This window comes from Apteryx rowi, unplaced genomic scaffold, assembly GCF_003343035.1.
Source record: "Apteryx rowi isolate R43461 unplaced genomic scaffold, aptRow1 scaffold_755, whole genome shotgun sequence".
NCBI lineage: Eukaryota > Metazoa > Chordata > Aves > Apterygiformes > Apterygidae > Apteryx > Apteryx rowi.
This window is the reverse complement of record NW_020451044.1, coordinates 27,679-41,473: the sequence shown is the minus strand read 5'-3', so window position 1 is coordinate 41,473 and position 13,795 is coordinate 27,679. Positions and strand designations below refer to the sequence as shown.

At 37.7% G+C, this 13,795-nt stretch overlaps 1 protein-coding gene across 10 annotated transcripts in view; it reads right to left on the bottom strand.

Annotated features, from left to right (window-relative positions):
* The window catches only part of CUNH16orf70 (chromosome unknown C16orf70 homolog), a 38,285-nt gene that overhangs the window by 4,629 nt on the left and 19,861 nt on the right, over positions 1–13,795 (bottom strand). For all 10 annotated transcript variants that reach the window (XR_003257111.1, XR_003257110.1, XR_003257112.1 and 7 more), the window contains 9 exons: positions 11,851–11,948; positions 9,997–10,109; positions 7,800–7,933; positions 7,086–7,169; positions 6,294–6,376; positions 5,406–5,449; positions 3,341–3,384; positions 1,781–1,839; positions 112–184 (listed from right to left, as the gene is read on the bottom strand). Coding sequence is in view for 7 of the 10 variants with exons in the window: in XM_026088161.1 (XP_025943946.1) it covers positions 112–184; positions 1,781–1,839; positions 3,341–3,384; positions 5,406–5,449; positions 6,294–6,376; positions 7,086–7,169; positions 7,800–7,933; positions 9,997–10,109; positions 11,851–11,948 (732 nt within the window). In the remaining 3 variants the exon portion in view is untranslated. The remainder of the gene's footprint in view (positions 1–111; positions 185–1,780; positions 1,840–3,340; positions 3,385–5,405; positions 5,450–6,293; positions 6,377–7,085; positions 7,170–7,799; positions 7,934–9,996; positions 10,110–11,850; positions 11,949–13,795) is intronic.

Sequence of the window (13,795 nt, the reverse complement as noted above, 5' to 3'; positions counted from 1 at the left end):
TTGAGTGCTGGCTTTTGTTGAAATAGGAAATAAGAAGTCAGTAAAAAGTAATAATAGCTAACTCCTCCTCATCTTCTCTTGCTCAAAAAATTTGAAACTTTTTCTCCTAACCTCAAAGATCATTCGTTGCAGTCCAAAGCAAAAGGTTGATCCAAATGGGTTAGTGTTGTTCGGAGAGGATGACCTTAACAGAAAAAAGAGGGAAAAAATGAGTATGTGAGAATCAGGAACTTCTTAGGAAAGAACAAGCACTCATTAATACAGGGTAAACTGCAGCATCTTTTCATGCTAAATGCCTCTGATCAAAAGAGAGTAAGCCTACATTATCCAGCACCACTACTAGAGTMCAAATGAGTCAGAGGGTATCTTTTTTTAATGTCACAGAACAGCTATTAATACTTAGAGAGAAATAATCAAAGTTACTAATGATCTCTATGGAAAACTCTTTCCCTGAACTTGGATAGGAAAAAATCCTGAATATAGACAGATATACAGGAAGAGAGGAGGATTATGTAAATTTTGACAAACTATTTTTGTGTAAGATCCTTTCCCACTTTTTCATCTACTTTATTTCCTCAGCATCTTTCAAATATATTTACTACATGCTGTCTGTTAAGCCACTGGCTTCATCATGTTAAAAAATTACTTTGCATGATACCAAAATGGAATAATCTAAATTTAATTAAACACTACTTTTCAATATTAATATATCACTTGTTTTTCAAATATTTTGGATATTTGTGGATCATGTATAATTTTTTTTTTTTAAACTGCAGTGTGCTTAGTATCATAGGATTGACCCAAAGCCTCCATGAAGTCAAAAAGAAGAGACTCCTGTTGACTACAATGGATTTTAGATCACAGCCTAAAAAAGCCTAGAAAATATATATCTTTTGGCTTTTAACTGATCAGTTTCTCAAACTGCCTGTTCAAGAGTGGAGATGTGTTCAATGAAACAGATTCTGGTTGAACTATCTTCTACAGCACAGATGGAAAAGAGATGAGTGCTATGCATCATTTCACCCCGGCTTTACTTTACATGGCTTCTGCTCACTAGCATAAAACAGGAGTAATGCAAGGGGGAAAACACAAGAAACAGTAGTTCCACAAAAAAATCAAACTCAAAATTGTAGTGAAAGTCTGACAAAAAATACCTTGTTAAGTATTTCTGAAATTCCTGCAGTATTTTCTTAGAACCCATGACTTTAAACTCATCCTGAGATAAAATTACTGCAGAACTGTTTCATATGTCAGAGATTATAAAATGGTAATTCTGCAAACACATAACGCCTATTTTACCCAACAGCCAGCTCAATGCCTGTAGAAATGGAGCAAATTTAAGCATACTATTCTATCTTCAGCTAAAGACAACTGTACAACCACCATATATGTATATAAAAGCAAGACTGCAAACTCCTTCAGACAGACTACTATATATTAGACACTGCCTTGTATTCTGTTGCATTGTTGAAACATGTATTATAGTATAAGTCTACACTATTTGTTACACATAGAGATACTCATTTACATGCTGCTTAGCTCTCTGGATTTTACAGTTCAAGGAATTTTGGAAATGTTTTCATTTTGCATGTCAGCCTTTATTTCCTCAGAGAGCAGCGATCTTGTCTTATTAATGGAAAGAAAGCCTGAAACTTTAACAGCAAAGACACTGTGTAAATCTCAATAGTGTCTAGTACAAAAACCCCACCCTTACTCTCCCTAAACTCATCCTCTCTTATCAGCTCAGGCCCTGCCAAGCAAAMCAAAAAGAAATCTTTACCTGTGTAGTACCACTGGCTTCTCTACAGGGTGCCCCAGGAGGTCCTGAATACTGTCCCACTGCAAATATATCAAAGACTGTGTGTTAAAATGAGCCACAGGAAAACTCTTCTTTTTATCTAGGAAGAGAGTCACATACATTTTTGTTTGTGGCRTGCTCGCTTGCTAAGTAATATAGGAGGTTGTACTTACAGAAGTATTTTGTGACTGGAGCCATACTCAGTAATGGAAACTTATCAGGGCTAGGAGATTCTGAGTTTAATTCTCATCTTTGTCTCAAAATTGCTTTARATCAGAAAAATGAATATAAATTCTGTGGTCCTATGGGGAAAATGTATGTGGGAAGTCTTGCAGCATTTTCAGGGACACCTTAGAAAATTTTACAGCTGTAGGAAACCTCAGCAAAATATCTTCTTACATACCTTTGCAGAGGGAAAGGCAGCATCACTGCTACCCCTCACAACAGCCATTGCTTGATTTAGCAGGCAAGTTCAGAAAGGAAGAGGAAAGCTATGCCATTTAATGATTGGGAATTTACRGCATTTTTCACCACTGTAAGCGGACTTAATAAAAAGCTGCAGTTTCACAAGCAAGACTGAAATAAGCCAAAGCACTGAAGGATGCAGTAACTCAGTCAAAAAGCAAAAAAATGGTGGTAGCGTTGGAGTTGCTGACTACTTTTTTTTTTTTTCCCCTCCAGTAAGGGGTCCAAAATTCACCATGGAAAGTCAGTTTCCTAAACCATGTTCAGAACCTCCATGCAGCCAGAGTGGGATCTCGCTCAATCAGCTTTTAGCATTCAGAAGGCAGCTGAAGGCGAGCAGCTTACATTTAGGCATCGACACTGCCGTTGTCCGAACAGGGGCAGGTAACTGGGGCCGAGTCTGTAGAAACTGACTGAACCAAATCTTCAAAATATTCCTCATCATCATAGGAGAAACCTGAGCACTGCAACATCCAAGTTTGTCCCACTACTCTGCTCCGACTCCCTAAGCAAGCAGGAACAAATAGCCCTGTCTTGCTGCTCTCCCTGGGCATCCTAGGAGCCAGGAGAACAGCACTGACCCTGGCTAAATGTTAACTGAAGAGGCTCTTCTGAATAAAATTTTCACAAAATTTTTCAACTTAGTGTAGCTGTCAAAAAGTCATGCAGTGGCAATTGCCCTGTTGGGAATTTCATCCAGATGATATAAAGCTATACAGTCTTCAAGGAGCCTTCGCAATCAGGGGATCTGCACTTGGCAGTGATGTTCTTGTGAGATCTGCTGCTGCTGCCGCCTGAAAAGTGTCCCATTATTTGGGCCCTTTACCTGCAGCTACCATGCAAAACATGCAGTAATTCAGTTTACTAAAAGCATGCTACAATGAATACCTTCAATCCTTAACATAATAAAATGTCTGAACCACAAAACACACTCATTAAATTCTGGTTTTAAATATCTCTATTTTAAATCAACATGGAACAATGCCATTTTTTCTTCAAACCACACTGCAAGTCTAGCATAGATCATTTAGGTGGTTTAAAGAAAGTAGTAAACCATTCAGTCCTGTAAAGACTTACCTTGCTGTATGTTGTACATGTTTCAGTCTGTGAATCAGCACTATCTATGAAAGAAAAAACAGAAAAGCATCTGCAATTTGTGCTTGAAGAGAAAAGTTTCCTATATAATCCTTTATTTGGGTAGTTCAGATAGAGGGAGACGTACAAGCCTCAGATCGGTTCATATACAAATTTACTGGCATTTACTAGCAAACAAAATTGTCAATAGTATTGATTAAACATCAGCTGACTTGATTAAACAAAGCAGCCTATACATGTAAGATTACAATTTAAGCATTCTCATATAAGAATATCAGAGTGAAACTACATCTCTCTGCACTGAGTTAACCTGCCTAGCCTAGACTTTCATCAACACGACATGATGTGCTACTCATCAAGTCCAAACACTGTCATGTTTGGAAAGAAAGCTGGCAAGCCTGACAGCTTGAGACTCAGGGCTGAAATCAGAAGGAGGGGGAGGAAAGGGGGAAAAAGCTGAGTTTGGGAATAACAGTCCCCAGTGTCATTCCCATGGGAAAAGAAAACCAACCCCTCTGTTAAATAATAAAAAGCCACAGATGTGGACAGCATCATATTTGGGCTTACAATCTTCAAAATGAATTGTTTGCTGGCAGTTTCCAGCATTGTTTCATAGATGCTCTGTGAACTTCTGCATATTGAAAGCATCTTCTCTGAAGTGGTGGGAATGAAGCTAGACACTAAAAAGGCAAACATAGCATATGGTCTTTAATTTGATTGAAAGTTCCTCTCTATTTTCCTCCTGTTTAACGAACACAATCTTTTTAGGGTKAAAGAATTCAGCGTTTGTGCAGCTAACCACCAGGTTCTTGTCTGAAACTGAATTACAGAAAGGAATAAACAGAATTGCATCACGCACTGCCACCAGATGGAAGAAGATTGACTCTTCATAAGTTTTGTAACATTTGTTTTCAACTTTTTACATGTCCTGAACATGAGCTGGAGAACATAAAGGTCAATGAAAAGAAAATCAGACACATCCATGCATGGTGCCACTTGAGGTGAAAAAATAATCAGAAATGAAAGCATTTGAACTATTGCACAATAGCCTTAGGGGAAGGGATTTAAAAAGTGGGTAGACTTTTATGCTTATTCTCTTGGCTGAACTATAAATCAATTTTCATGTAAGCATGTATATAGAGACTTTTTTTCCTCCACGTTTTTATTCATCCACATGCTCAGACTGCAGTGACGTCCACAGGAGAACTACACTTTACACAGGTAGGTGCTTTCAGTGAAAGCCTATCAGACTGAAGAAAGCATCCCTCGCCAAACCCTAGCAAGCATCCTGCTTCCCTGGTTACTCCAAGTACCTACTTTTCCATGATACTTATTAACTCTTATACTGAAGAAGTCTACCTTGATCACAACAATCTTCAGTTGGACAGGGTTCCACATGCTTTACTGAGATTATGCACATGCACAGAGCTGGGCACATCTAAATACATTGCTGAATTGGAGCCACTGCCTAACAAGAGAAATTGGGAGCAGCATATAACATTATTTTCTGAGCTTGGAGACTTCTAAGTGGACACCTACAGACATACTACAGCATGTAGAGCCAAAGCACTCTGGATGCTTGTCTCATTCTCAACTACACCAGTTCACTTTAAGTAGCATGAATAAGCCTTTTAAGAGTGAGAATGATGAGTAGTAGCACATCATTAAAAAAAATTCAACAGTGGACTGGACCAGCTCAGACCAACACGGCCTTACAGATTTTGAGCCTTCAGGTACAAGGTAAAGAGCAGGTACAAAGCAGAGCAGCAGAACTACAGAAAATTAGCGATGTTGCAGTTATATATCCCTATGATCCAAGCAAATAATCAGGGTAGTATAACTAAAGTCAGAATTAGAGAACTCATCCTGAAGTTTTGGTTTTTTTTTTTAAACTGAAAACACAACCCAAAAATCTCTTCTGCCTCAATGATCTTCACTTCTAGCATCCTCTGATGATGAAGAATGTGTCAAAAATGAAAACTGATATCTCCCTTTGTGCATTTTGTGCTACATGCCCCCTGAAGCAGGATGAAGAACAACCACTCACCTCGCTTAATGACTAGTGGAATCTTGAATTCACAGCGATGGTAGCTAGAAAGTGCAAATCAAAGCTATTAGAAAACAGAACAGTCAACATAAACTACACAGTGCAAGCACAGAACTCCTAATAACCAGTTTAATGAAAAGCCACATGAATAACATGAAAATAAAAGTCTCAACGCTAATAGATTAGGGAGAAAAATTCTAATGTTTTTTCCTACTACTATATCAAAAAAGGCAGCAGCCTGGAAATGTTGCAACATCATTTTCTAAAGGATACAAAAGGTCCTTCCGCACAAGTTATTCTGCTGGTACATTGAGTGGATGGATAAAAGTTCAGGTTAGAAACAACAGTACAGATTTCTCTCTCATTCTCTAATACTAATGCCATCTGCCTGAAAACATGTTCTCTTCATTTAGACATCCAACCACTTATTCCTTACATAACTCACATTCCTCCACTAAAGAGTTTATGTTTAAGAAGTATTGAAAACACTTTGGTCACAAGCATGAGAGTGCAAACTGTGTCGCTAACCGAAATAATGTCAGAAAAAAACCAGCAGCCACCTACCAGCAAATGGACACTCTTGCTAATGCCAAGTTTGCTTCCAGCAAAAGAATTTGCTGATTATAGCTGGACCAAGAACTACCTTACTTCATTTACCACTTCAAGACATACTTGACAATATAAAGGCATTTAAAAGTAAAAAAAAAAAAAAAAAAAAAAAAATAAAAAATGCTAATAATGATTCCTGAAACCTCCACTGGCTATCAGATACACCAAAGACCCTTGGGAAAAACTACAGAAACTATATAAAGGGAATATAAAATTTCCTTTTTACATGTTTTAGAACACTTTTTTTTTTTTTAAAACAGATCAGTTCTTTAGACTCACATGTTAAAGTTGTAATGACCAGGATAATTTGTATGCAGGACAAATTTCTTCACCTTGTGAGTGTTTGCATCAAAGAGAATATCCTGTTGAAGAAAAACAGATAGACAGGAAGCAATACAGAGAGAGGAAGGTGGCTTTCCCCAAATTAAGCTCAGCTTAGTTATAATCGTACATGTACATAGCAATATGTATCCATCCAATAGGAACTGAATGGAACTATGAAAAGTAATTATATTCAAGAATGAGACTATTTGTAAATTCAAATAAATACATAGTTCTTTCAGCATGCAACCACAGCTGCACTATTTTATTTGCTAATGTTGGCTATTTTTCTAAGGAGGGCTTGTCTTTCTGCTTATGGATTTACACTAATGCAGACTAAAGCAAAATAGCTGTAATACTACATTCGGGAGGGATATGAATGTTGAGCTATATCCCACAACTCTGCACACTTCCATAACTAGTATTACAGCACACTTATCTGTCCTGTGAGACAGAAGTGTGGATTTCAGAAATGAAAGCTTGTATTTCTATGCATCAGGCATGGCAGAGGGAGAAAACCTAGGAGAATGCCAAAGCACGAGCATAAAAAGCCCTCCATCCACTGGTGGAGATAAAACGTTACCGATGGAATTCACAAGTGCTAGAGAAAAGTCAGTGTTGTTTCTCATATTCGGAGACTCCCGAGGCAGCAAGAGTTGCACAGCCTCTCATCCCCACAGCTCTTGGCATTCTGCAAGGATTGCTGTGCAGCTAAATCAAAGCTTTGAATGCGTTTGGCTTCCCACTCACCACTCCAAGTGTGAAGTAATTGAAGAAGTAGTCATTGCACTTCGATGGAACCTGCTTATGGGGAGAGGGCGAATGGATTTTCATCTGCAAGAAACACATGTTTTTCAGACGTATTTTACAGTCCTAACAAAGATTAATGCACAAACAAGACTACTACTACAGTCAAACAAATTGACATGGTCTCATTTCATACTACAGCGCTTGTTTAAAAATGTAATATCCTGTGCTTCACAACAGGACCATTAGCTGCTTGCAGCAGCATAACACACCAGCTTTTTCTTGCTTAGTTATCTGAAGTAAGAGGTTTACTCATATGCTGTTACACAAAAACATTAGGAAAGGATTGAAACACATGCTGAAGATATTTTATATGAAATACAATTTTTTAAATTAAAGAGTACTGACTTGCTACTGTTCATTTGGATTCAAAACTGCTCCCATTTGCATCAGTTTTTAAATCGGGTAAAATGATGCAAACCACACAGCAGGCGCTCCCCCCCGCCTTTTTTAATTAAACAGGTCTGCATTAATTTAAAAAGATTTTTCTAAACCAAATCATACAACGGTTCATCCTGGTTAATTACATGTCAAATGGCCGTAATTTGGGCTTTATGAAAGTGTAACTTTATTGGCCTTGCAAAACCCAAGCCCTGTGATTAAACCGAGACAGCACTGAGCAGAGACAAAGTCCTAYGCCCAAACGAATTTCCCTACCTTATCTTCAGACTTGTAGAAGACTTTGTGTGGAGACCCCAAAGTGCTCAGCACATCCTGGCATGAATCACCAAAATACACACAGCGCTCAAATACCCGCATCTTGGCATCGGCTAAAACGCCCAGGCCACAACCTGAAAAACAGAAAACAACTTAACATTCATATTTTGCTTATCAAGAGATATATCAACAAACCATAGCAGAAGCTTAACATTTCTCTGTTTATCATAATGAAACACCTGAATTCTTTAGGCAACATTGCTGAACTAAATTTAACTCTTTACTTTTGCAACAGTTCAAAACAGTATATGTTTCCCAAAGTGTTGTATTTGCTGACTATGGCACAGATCCCCATCTTAACCACCACCTTTAGCAATGCTATCTTCATTTCTTTGCTTTTCACAAAAGTGTGACTTGTTTTCCTAGTCAGTCTCAACTTGGTTATTAGCAGTAAGTACCAAGAATTACTCCTACTCTTAAAATACTTAACTTTAATAACGAGACATATATTTCCAAAGCTATAAAGTGACATGTAACCTAAGCATGTCCCCTGCAGCAAAAAAAAAAAAAGCCCATAAAATTGAATTCGTCACCCATATTAATTATATGAGAAAATTCACATTCTTCTCTGAAGATTCCTGTAGCTTATTAAATCAACAGTAAATGCATTCATACGTACACAATGTTTGTTAGAAGTGAATCTTACTGAAGTGCCATTACATAGATGAATGGCTGACATACATTACTAGATGTTAAGAAACAACAAGATCTTGTGGTTTGTGACCCTATTTGCTTTCTGGGATGTGGCATCTTCATTTTCTAGAATGCACGCACACATATGCATGTTACTGCAAAACAAAGGATGTGCTCTAAATACACATTTAGCTTTTCTCACTATACGTTATTCATGCAGCCATTTCCCAAATGAAATAAATCAGAAAAATATCCCACTAAGCCACCCTTGATTTTTTAAGCAATATTTACTTCAAATTAATATACTTGCAGAGAAACTAATGCTAGAACATGTGTATAATATGTTCTGCAAAGGAGTTTCTGCAAACTTTAGCAAGGCAGATGCCAAGATCRCCTTCTAGCAAGTTTTAGTCTGAAAGTTAATGTAAAATTTTAATAATTATTTTATTCATGGCCAACATTTCATTAAAACTGCAGATATGCGTGTTAACTAAGTACGACACTACCTTAGAGGTGTCCAATTTTTCAAAATCTACATTACTATGATGTTATAACTAACTCCTTCCCTAGTACACGAGGGTAAGTGTTCCCTGTCCTAGGCAGCTCTCCATTATCTTCCTCTGAAAAGACAGAAGCAAAATAACTTGAACACACCTGCTCCAGTTTTGTTTATCATTTCTTATTCATCTTAAATTCTGTCCTTTTCCCCTTTCAACTTTTGCATACTGGGAATGTATTCTAAGTATTGCCTCAATATAGATAGTGCTAATAATCAGAATAGAAGCAGGGACTGCTAATGAAAATTATTAAAAAACCTGAATATTTTTTCTTAAAAACAGTCAACTCTCAAGCTACCGTCGCTGAACAAGGTTGTTTTGCAGGCAATATACCTTCCTCTAATGACTAAGGCCTGCCCATCTCTGAAAAAAACACACAAGGACAAATTACTTATCAACCTCTGTCACTTCCAGCACGGTCTCCTACAGCAAATGAACACTGGATTGAGTTTGAAATGTGAAGTCTAAGGTTACAGCATTTGTATCTCTTGATGGCATTACACTTCTAAAATCTTCTAGAATGCATCACAAAAATATTGACATAATACAGGTCACTGGAATCTCAGAAAAATGCACATGGACCCCAGGTTTTTTTGATTTCTAACCTTTTTTTCCTGTGACATACTTGCATCTGCTCTGTTCTATATATACACACCTGGAGACAAATTCCACTGCTGCAAACAGACTCTGAGAACTTGGAATTACAAAAAAAACCCACAGGCTACAACCCTCGGGGACTTCTCCAGGCCTAGAGAAATGCAGCAGTAGACAGACTCACCTTCACAAGGGTTGTTTTTGGTTTTGTTTCTGATAGCTCAAAACAAGGTACATAAAACACTGAAGCCACCTGTAAAAGCATCATATATAACCTCTGCCTATTTTATAGAAGTCTGCCCCTCTTCTCCCGAGGGCAGAAACCCATTCGATATTCCTCGCTTCACCAATACCTGCAGTGAGTAGGCGAAGCCGTAAACCTGAGGGTCCAGTTCCATCTCGCAGAACATCAACGTTCTCTGCGTACACGTTACCGAGAAAACAGCTGGGGGGCATCAAGGGAGCCCTAAAACCAATCATACAAAAAAAAAAAAAGGGCATTGGATTGGTTTAATCTTCACATTCTCTATTAAAAAGCTGATGACAGATGAAGACAGTTCACTGCAACAGAGCTCATTAGTGTTGACTAAGCAGCTTTTAACTCAGACTGAAGACTAAAAGAACACAAAATCAACAGTTTTGTGCAAGCATCAGGAAGACTTGAGAAAGAGGAACAGGGCAGCATTCAAATGCAGGACCTTTATTATTAATGAAACAAGCAGCAAGTTTTAAAGACTCCAGAAACTATAGAAGCTGTATCTAGCCTTTGGGTACCTCCTATGAAGATGTGTGTCATTTCAGACTTTTCTCAGGAAAATGGAAGTTGTACAGTTTTTAAAGGTACCTACTTGTAGAAAGAGGTGCATCTCCCAAACGCAGCAGAAAAGCCTTCACCATGACCCTCTCACTGCACTTGAGAAGGTATTCTGTAACCCAAACCATGAATGCAGCTTGTGTAGGTATACCACAAAGTTCTGCAGCTTTACTAGGACAGTCCTCCTTTTTAATTGAATTATAATGATATTTGAGATAATTATAGCAACTGCAGGAAACATACTTTCAATGAAAGAGCTGCTTTTTTGTGTGCTAGCTTATTTCCTTTAAAATTCACTTTTCCTATTTGTGCCAATCTCTCCTCTAAGTGAATGACTTGAGCTAAGAACTGAGGCTTTGAGCTCAGCGCCCCCCCCCCCCCCGAGTCCCACGTGACAATTATCAGTGCGTTCACTAAAGCCCACAATGTCACAGATGGGCACAAACAACATTTTTTGAAGTGCACTTATTTCTAATTAGGAGGCAATGCCTGGGTAAACAAGGCTGTTAAGTCATTATAATTTATCCCTCCCTCCTGAGAAAATTAACACACCAGTGGATTACTGCTCCTGGCATTAAATTGTGATCTCCTCCACATAAGCTACTACCTTATCAGTTTTGGTATTTCTAAGCTAAAAGGAAGAATTTAGAGATTCTTTTCTTTGAGTAAGGAACCCTAGAAACAGTGTTTTTTAGAAATAGCAAAGCATCAGATGTTGTGCAAAAAGTTACTACTTAGAAGATGGCAGAATAAAATACCATATCAAACATTAACAATATTCAAATACAACTATTCCACTAGTATTAACGCACAAAGAATTATTTCCCCAGAATAATAAGTTCAGGAAATATATGGAATATACAGTAGAGTATGCATATAGCTTAAGACTGGAAATAAACATTTTATTATTTTTATACAGCAAGAGAGTTTAAGACCTTTGGCAGGACCCTGCTATGGTATTCAAAGTACCAATACACTGCAAAATGACTGATTTCCTACCACAAAGGGTTTGAACAGTCTAGGGAGAGATCTTTAGCATACAGTAAAAATAGCTTAACTCTATCTCTTACTATATTCTACTACATTCCCTCCTTTACTTTATGAATTTATTTTCAGCTCAAATGAGTTAGTCTACTGCAGCTGAGTCAGGCTGATTTTATCACAACATAAATCAAAATCATATTTGATTATAAAGTCTGAGGATAATGCCTACAGAAATTTGAAAAAGGTTAGTATCTAAAAGCATTCTGTACTACCAAATACATAAAAGACCCAAACCGAACTATAAAACTAAGTTTATATGTAAATATATGTAGCATTTGAAAACCCCTACATAAAAGGAAAAGAAAAAATGTGTTGTCAATAACTAAAAGCCATGACCAGCTGTACATACTTGGTATCCTGCAGGCTGTTTCCGTTGTAGATGTACATACGTTTCACAGTCGCACCATGCGGGATTTGCAGAGAAGCTAGACCATGGGCAAAGTTAGGCTGCGGATACAAAATCATTCTGGCTGCATCACACACTGGACACACTTCACATCAAAATATCACATTAGAAATACATAATACGCTTACCAATACAGATAAGTCTCCAACCATGGGCAAAGGGGGTGGGGGAAGACTCCTGGTGTTCATTTTGCATTACACTTTTGGATTCCTAAGTTGGAGTGAAACGCTCACTATGCTTATCTACCAACAGATGGCACTAGTCTGTCAATTAGCCACGCGTGTACTAAGAATTCAAGTTTTCTTGGTTTGATCTCTGGAAACTAGCAACATAAAAGTTTACTAGATGTGAAAGTATTTGTACTAGTATGCTGTAGTCAGAGTTCTGAAAAACAGGCTACCTCAAAGGTACAACTTCCTTTTTCTCTCCCGCTGCCTCGATTTCAGCCATTCAGAACTTTTGTTGGTTTGGAAAAAGCCTGGAAAATAAATTTTCCACTCTCTTTATCACTTCCACTTTCTTATGCATATTGTTTTGATCGTGATTTTATGTGTTTCTCATCAAATAAAAGGAGTGCTGAAGAAGTCAGATTCCTTTTTCCAGTGTGATAAGAGCCTACTTCTCTCAACTCCAAAGGTGACAGGACCTTTCTTCAACACTGTCAACATGCTTTGCTAGCTTTGGACCGAAGAGGAACCAACTTTGTCACAAGCAACCCAACAAATACAACATATGCAAAGTGCAGAGCATTATCCTGATTTACTTTAGTTTGATCTCATGTAAGCCGAACATGAAAAGTTATTCTTAGAAAAAGACTAACCCAGAGACTGAATGACCTCCTTTGCTGTAGGTGTTAAGTTCAGTTAATACTGATCAAATCTAGAGCTGCCCTGAATTTAATCCTCTTTCTGAATTTGCCCACAACACAAACACCTAACACTCATGGTCTAAAGGAGTCAGATTTTAGACTACTTTTGAAAATAGACTTCAGTGACAGAAGTTTCCTCTAGACCCATGAAAGAGCCTAATCCCTATATGCCATATTTCTTAACAGAGAAAGTGTGAGCAGGTTTTCACATTCTTGTCACCTGCAGTTTGTTACCAACTATATCAAAACCCAAAAGCTTTCTTCAGAATTTTTTTTTCATTTACACAGCAGAGATTAGACTGCCTGGCTAATTAATTTTGCCTTCCTGTATGATCCTCTCTAAACTTGAAAAATTTTGACATCTTCAAATTTCACTTCAGTCTTCAGCCTTTCCTAACTGTCCTCTCTGGAAGGCTCCACAAATAGTCCTCCTCCCTGTGGACCGTTTTGTACTACTCTGTTTTCTAAACTATTCTATTTCCATCTATTTAAAACATCGTGGAGAATTTTGCCTCTCACTGTGGAARCATTTCTACTAACTTCATGTAAATGACTTGATGAGAGACTTTCAGAACACAAATCAAATTTCTGTACTATTCTGGCAGTTATAAAGAACTGAATCATCCCTGAGAACCATGGTATGTCTCTCTCTAGGCGCACTTGTAATCAGCTTTTTGTAACTAATTCTTAGTTAGTTGAAGCAGGTACCAAAACAAGTCACACTGCTCTCCAACGGCTAAAATTGGCTCTAGTAATTTTATTTTAACAGTTTTTCAATTGCTCGGTAGAACAACTGATTTTGTTAGCAGCTCAGGCATTTCATTTGTAAAAATCCTTGGAACTCTTGCATAAAAAGCATCTACTCCTTGGTGGTATATTGTTTTTATTTGGCTTATCGCTAGGTTCCAACTTACCTTCTGATTTTGACTCACTTTCACAACTGCTAAGTAGTAGCTTTTCCTAGATACCTCCCTCTTCTCTCACATGTCGAGATACAACTTTTAAAACTATGACATAAGA